The sequence below is a fragment of the Nicotiana sylvestris genome, chromosome 3 (assembly GCF_000393655.2).
Source record: "Nicotiana sylvestris chromosome 3, ASM39365v2, whole genome shotgun sequence".
NCBI classification, from domain to species: Eukaryota; Viridiplantae; Streptophyta; class Magnoliopsida; order Solanales; family Solanaceae; genus Nicotiana; species Nicotiana sylvestris.
The window spans coordinates 106,276,940-106,284,109 of record NC_091059.1 but is presented as its reverse complement, the minus strand read 5'-3'; the positions used below and the strand labels follow the sequence as shown (position 1 = coordinate 106,284,109).

General features: G+C 40.6%; 1 protein-coding gene across 1 annotated transcript; it reads right to left on the bottom strand.

The window, feature by feature from the left end:
- Positions 1–2,776: 2,776 nt before the first annotated feature.
- On the bottom strand, positions 2,777–4,393 carry LOC138887799 (uncharacterized). Its single transcript, XM_070169586.1, has 2 exons — positions 4,228–4,393; positions 2,777–3,276 (listed from the first exon to the last, which is right to left on the bottom strand). Exons 1-2 carry the CDS (start codon positions 4,391–4,393, stop codon positions 2,777–2,779), a joined length of 666 nt encoding a protein of 221 aa, XP_070025687.1.
- Between the last annotated feature and the right edge of the window lie 2,777 nt (positions 4,394–7,170).

Below are 7,170 nucleotides of genomic sequence, written 5' to 3'. Positions count from 1 at the left end.
CCCACATGGCCTTGTGCTCTAACTCAACCGGTAGATGGCAAGCTTTCCCAAACACCAACTGATACGGAGACATAACAATCGGAGTCTTGTAAGCAGTCCTATAAGCCCATAGAGCATCATCCAACTTCTTTGACCAAGCGGTCCTATTTGTATTGACCGTATTTGACAATATACTCTTGATTTACCTGTTTGAGACTTCAACTTGGCCACTCGCTTGAGGATGACAGAGAGTAGAAACCTTGTAGTTGACACCATACTTTACAAGCAATGTGTCAGAAGCTCTATTGCAAAAATAAGACCCCCCTTCACTTATGATTGCACGAGAAGTACCAAACCTTGTAAAAATGCTCTTCTTGAGAAATGCAGCAACACTCCGGGCTTCATTGTTAGGTAAATCCACGGTTTCAACCCACTTTGAAACATAATCAACCGCCACAAGAATGTATGTGTTCCCACAAGAGCTAACAAATGGGCCCATAAAATCAATGCCCCATACATCAAAGATATCCACTTCAAGAATGATATTGAGAGGCATCTCATCTTTCTTCGAAATTCCACCCGCTCATTGGCATTCGTCGCATCTCTTCACAAAATCACCCGCATCTTTGTACAAAGTTGGCCAATAAAACACACAACTAAGAACTTTGGAAACCGTCCTTTCCCCTCCATGATGGCCACCATAGAGAGAGGAATGACAAGCCTCCAAGATACTCAATTGCTCTTCCTCCGGGACACACCTTCGGATCATACCATTCGTGCAAATCTTGAACAAGTACGGCTCATCCCAATAAAAATCCAAACTATCCTGTTTGAGCTTCTTCCTTTTGTTAGAAGAGATCTCATACGGGATTATACCAGTCACAAGGAAATTAGCAACATTCGCAAACCATGGCATACCATTCACCGACACCGAAAGGAGTTGTTTGTCGGGAAATGAATCATTGATCTCTAGGCCATGAGGCCTCCCCTCTTCCTCCAAGCGGGACAAGTGGTCCGCCACTTGGTTTTCACTACCTTTCCGGTCCACAATCTCCAAATCAAATTCATTAAGTAACAAGACCCATCGCATTAGTCTAGCTTTGGAATCTTTCTTCCTCATTAAGTACCGGAATGCGGCATGATCGGTATGGACTATGACCTTGGCACCCATAAGATACGGCCAAAATTTTTCCATTGCGAACACAATAGCCAAGAGTTCTTTCTCGGTCACCGTTAAGTTCACTTGAGCATCATTCATTGTCTTGCTCGCATAGTACACCGAATGAAACATTTTGTTCACTCTTTGACCCAAAAATGCCCTAACCGCAACATCGCTCGCATCACACATGAGCTCAAAGGGCAAGCTCCAATTAGGTGCGGTAATGATAAGAGTGGTGGTCAACTTATGCTTGAGAAGTTCAAAGTCTTGCATACACTTTTCATCAAACACGAACTTGGAATCTTTTTCCAATAACTTGCATTAGGGATTCACTACCTTCGAAAAGTCTTTGATAAATCTCCGATAGAACCCCGCATGCCTAAGAAAACTTCTAACTCCCTTGACAGAGGTAGGGGAGGGAGCTTTGAAATTACATCAATTTTTGCTTTGTCTACCTCAATACCATGCTTTGAAATTTTATGCCCAAGAACTATGCCCTCTTCCACCATAAAGTGGAATTTCTCCCAATTGAGAACAAGATTGGTTTCTTTACAACGGGCCAAGACTCTATCAAGATTTTTTAAGCACTCATCAAATGAATCAACCACAACACTAAATTCGTCCACGTCACCTCTAGAATATCTTCCACCATATCGGTGAAAATGGCCATCATACACCGCTGAAATGTAGCCAGTGCATTACACAACCCAAAAGGCATCCGAGAAAAGGCAAAGGTGTCATATGGACAAGTGAATGTGTTCTTCTCCTGATCTTCTGGAGCAATCAAGATTTGGTTGTATCCAGAATACCCATCAAAGAAACAGTAGAAGGCATACCCAGCAAGTCAGTCTAACATCTAATCAAGAAAAGGCAATGGAAAGTGATCCTTGCGGGTCACTTTATTCAGCTTGTGGTAGTCCATGCATACCCTCCAACCGGTGACGGTTTTGGTAGGAATCAACTCGTTTTGTGAATTTGCAACCATGGTCATGCCACCCTTCTTCGGTACACATTGCACCGGCGAAGTCCAAGAGCTATCAGAGATGGGGTACACAACCCTGGCATCCAACCACTTGATCACCTCCTTTTTCACAACTTCTTGTATTACCTCGTTCAATCTCCTTTGATGTTCCAAGGAGGGTTTTGCATCATCTTTCAGAATAATCTTATGCATACAGAATGCGGGGCTTATCCCCTGAATATCAGCTAAAGTCCATCCAATTGCCTTTTTCTGCCTTTGAAGCACCACCAATGTGGCATCAACCTAAATATTAGTAAGACAAGAAGAAAGAATAACTGGCAAAGTAGAACTAGGGCCTAAGAACTCATACCTGAAGTGTAGAGGCAACGGTTTCAACTCCAACATCGGAGGTTCCTCAATTGAAGGCTTTATTGGTGGAGACTTCCTATTCTCGAGATCCAAAGAGAGTTTTCTAGGCTCATAAGAGTATGAGCCCATTCCATGTAAAGCATTCACACACTCCACCCGGCTTGCATCCTCATTGACATCAACATTCAACAATACGGCCTCAAGAGGGTCCTCCACATTGATCATTGTACTGGTATCATCAACTATCACTACTGTGAAAAGGTCCACAAAAGAGCACACCTCGGTACTGTTGGGCTGCTTCATTGACTTCAAACATGAAAGACCACATTTTCATCACCCACCCAGAAGGTGAGTTCCCGTGCTTCCACATCAACTAAGGCCTTCCCTGTAGCAATGAAAGGTCTCCCCAATATGATTGGAACTTCATAATCTACCTCACAGTCCAAGATCATAAAATCAGTTGGCAAGATAAATTTGTCCACCCAGACAAGCACATTATCAATAATACCCAATGGTCTTTTCATCGTTCTATCCTCCATTTGCAATCTCATGGAAGTTGGCCTCGATTGCCCAATACCCAAAGTCTTGAAAATTGAGTAGGGCATCAAATTGATACTAGCCCCCAAATCACATAGAGCCTTAACAAAGTTTGAACTCCCAATGGTGCAAGGAATGGTGAACGCACTGGGATCTTCAAGCTCCAGGGCCATTGAATGCACTATTGCACTAACTTGGTGGGTCATCTTTATAGTTTCACAATCCATGGACCATTTCTTTGTCACTAAGTCCTTCATGAATTTAGCATAGCCTGACATTTATTCAAGAGCCTCCACCAAAGGCACATTAATGGATAAGCTCTTCATCATGTCAATGAACTTTTTAAACTGATTCTCATTTTTCTGCTTCGCGAGCCTTTGAGGATAAGGTGGAGGTGGCCTTGGCAAAGGAGCCTTGGCTTTAGGCACAACCGGCTCTGGCATGTCTATTACGTGTTCCCTAGATGGGTTTACATCATTTTGAGTTTCCACCTCGGCATCTTGAATATCAATCCTCACTTCTTCATTCAGGTTCTCATCAATCACATTTTCAACCACCAAAGGAACTTCATCTTCTTGCAACTCAACATCATCACTCAAAATTTGCTTTTGTTTGGAGGCATTAACATCACCGCCTCTTCCACTCCTTGTAGTTACAGCCATAACATGATTGTTCCCATCCTTCGGGTTAACCACCGTATTACTAGGTACTGCTCCCTTAGGATGAGTATTCAAGGATTGTGAGATTTGGCCTAATTGAACCTCCAAGTTTCTGAGTGAGGTATTGTGGGAAGCCAACTAAGCATCAGAGTCCGCATTATTTTTCATCATCTATTCAAAGATCATCTCAATTCTCCCCATTTCATTATTAGGGGAACTCGGGCATTAGGATGGAAATGAGGGTGGATTGTTCGGTTGTTGGTACATTGGGGGCCTTTGAAAGCCTTGCCCCCGGTTTCCTAGGTTGCCATTGTTCCATCCACCTTGATTATTATTACCACCGCAGTTGTTGTTGTTACCATTTCAATTTCCTTGATTGTTTTGATTGTTGTTCTGATTTCCCCAGTTGGAGGTTTGGTTGTTGTTCCCCCAATTACCATTGCCTTGTTGTTGTTAATTGCCCCAATTGCCTTGGGGTCTCCATTGTTGTTGGTTGGAAGAATTGCCCCTTTGGCCTTGATAATTATTCACGTATTGCACCTTTTCATTCTGCCCATCCTAACCATCATCTTGGAATCCCCCACAATCATTATCAAATTGCTCTGAATTCCCTTGGTTTTGTTTCCCTCTTTGTCTTTGTTTGTTGACAAGCATGTTGACACCCTCCATAGCATTCACTTGGTGAGGATTTTGAACTTGTTGTAATTGTGCTTTTGCGAGTTGGTTCATTGTAGTTGTCAGCTCAGCTATAGCCTACCCATGATCATGTAACTCCTTGTGCAAATGAGTGACCGTGGGGTCACCTTGTGGCACATTGGATCTACTTTGCCAAGCAGAAGAAGTATCAGCCATCTCGTCAAGAATGTCACAAGCCTCATCAAAAGACAGCTTCATGAAATTGCCCCCAGCAAGTCGGTTCACTATGCTTTGTTGTGTTAATGCCCTGGTAGAAAGTCTATTGGATCATCGCCTCAGTCATATCATTGTTGGGTCATTCCTTTACCATTGTTCTATAGCGCTCCCAAATCTCATGCAAAGGTTCTGTGGGCTCCTGCTTGAAAGCTAAGATCTCTTCTCTCAATGCTGCCATATGCCCCGGTGAGAAATTTTTTTCAATGAACTTGTCCGCCAACTCATACCAAGTAGTGATGGAATGGTTGGGAAGTCGCTCAAGCCAATCCAATGCCTTCCCACTAAGTGAGAATGGAAAGAATCTCAACCGAAGTGCATCCTCGGATACATTTGTTTGCTTGCTCCCCCAACAAGTATCCACGAACCCCTTAAGATGTTTGTAAGCATTTTGATTGGCAGCGCACGTGAAATACACAAGCTACTCCAGTAATGTCAGCATCACATTGGTAATTTGAAAATTACCTGCCCTAATCCGGGGCGGGACAATTGCACTTGCATAGCCTTGGTTTGGAAGCACTCGAGGAGCCACTCTTGGAGGTGGCGGGAGAGGGTCTGAAATATTATCATTGGCCTGGCAGCCTCTCCTTTGTCCTTGAGGCACTATAGGGACCTCATCTTCAACATTGTCATCTACTTCCTCCCTCGACCAAAGATCTCCAATAGGTGCGTTGTTTAAGTTTGCTGCCATTTTGTACCTGAAGTTGTGACACACACAAATTAGTAACAGAGAAGGAAAGAAGAACAATACACAAAACTATTTAGATAGATAGCCAAAATCGTTAGCTCCCCGGCAACGGCGCCAAAAAGTGATCGAGGCCAACCCTGCACTACTATTGAGCAGCGAGAGAGGTTGAAGCAGCTTTTACCCAATAAGCTCGGGATCGATTTCCACAGGGCGATATATATTGGAGTTGAGTGTCTATTTAAAGTGGAGTTGTATAATTTGGAAATTACACTTCTAAACATTTTGGGTTTTCTATTTTACTTCTAATTGTATAACACTACGATGCTAAATTATGCTAAATAAAGCTAAGATTAGACTCATTACTGAAAAATTGGTCTACAGTAACGGTTGAAAAACCGTTCCCACAGATTGCCAAACCGTTGCCATAGGGATATTGGAACGGTTTAAAGACCGTCACATCAGTCGGCGTACCCGTAGGTCTACTGGAGCGGTTCTTGCAACGGTTTGCATCGCCGTGACAATAGATACGTCTATCGCAACGGTTTTCCCTTTCTCTGTTGGAACGATTACTTTTTCAATTGGAATGGTTCAAAACCGTTATTGTATTGTTTATACAACGGTTTTTAATCGTTACCATATTATTTAAAGCAACACTTATGTAAGCTATTTCTACGGTTATGTTGAATATAACCACGGTCTTTAGGCTATCGTAACAGTTATATTGTATTTTGAACAGTTAGTGGGACCTATTGCAATGGTTTACATTGTCTGCTGGAACGTCATTTGTGTCCTACTGCAATTGTTCTAGAAGGCTATTGTATCAGTTTAGTTAAAACCAAAATATAGCACCTGTTATAAATAAATATTTATCCATATAATAAATTATAATAACACTAAAATTTAAATACATCTTAAAATGAAACTATTAATAATACAAAATTATCCATAAAGCAAATGTTCTACCCCATGAGTGCATAAGTTTAGTACATTTCAAAAGAGTAAATAAGTTTCAAAAATGTTAGTAACAAAAGATTCTATAACATTCATCTATAATAATACAAAATTCAATTCAAGTAAAGTCTAGTTCTTCATCGTCTTCATCATCCATTTCTTGATCTACTCCACCTACAAAAGAGGATAAATAAAGTTATCACCCTTCAACAGAATCCGGTCTAAGAATACTCAAGCATTTAACTGTTTTCGTTCTTCTTTTATTAATCCAACTTATTCATCTCAACAAACTATACGCAACATTATAACAATCTGATATTATTACCAAAGACCAAAACATTCAAACTATCAAGCTATGATGGGAAGACTCATTAGTAAGTTCATTTATAAATGCTTGCTTGGAAATGTTGGTATATTATTATCACAAAGACGACAGTCACAGATATATGATAGAATGAGGAATTTGGGCGACAACTTGTTTACTTGCTAATTCTTCAGGTATATTAACTACTGTTACTTTCATCATATATAAAGCTTCTGTTTATTATAGATATATATACTATGTGATTAGTGTTATTTTTGTAAGTGGTTTGTTGTTGTACTGCATACCTTAGCATTAAGAATTCAAAGTTTGATCAAAGGCGAGACTGTAAAAGTGATTTACCTGATTTGGGGCATATTCATGTATGAACTATAAGTAATGCCTTCAGCATTGTCCAAGGGCCAAGGCTTCTAGTAATTTTTTGAGAAACAAGGATTCAGGAAAATTAACATTAAAAACCCCTTAAAATTCAGCTTCTCTTGCACGCTAACAATTTTATGCTTTAATTAGATAGAAAAGAAGTAAAATTGTGATTTCAGAAATTACTAATTAATTTTTGAAGCATTAAAACAAAAATAGAAGAAGAAAAAAAATATATTACCATATCCACTCTGTCTTGAACCAAAGCAAAATCCC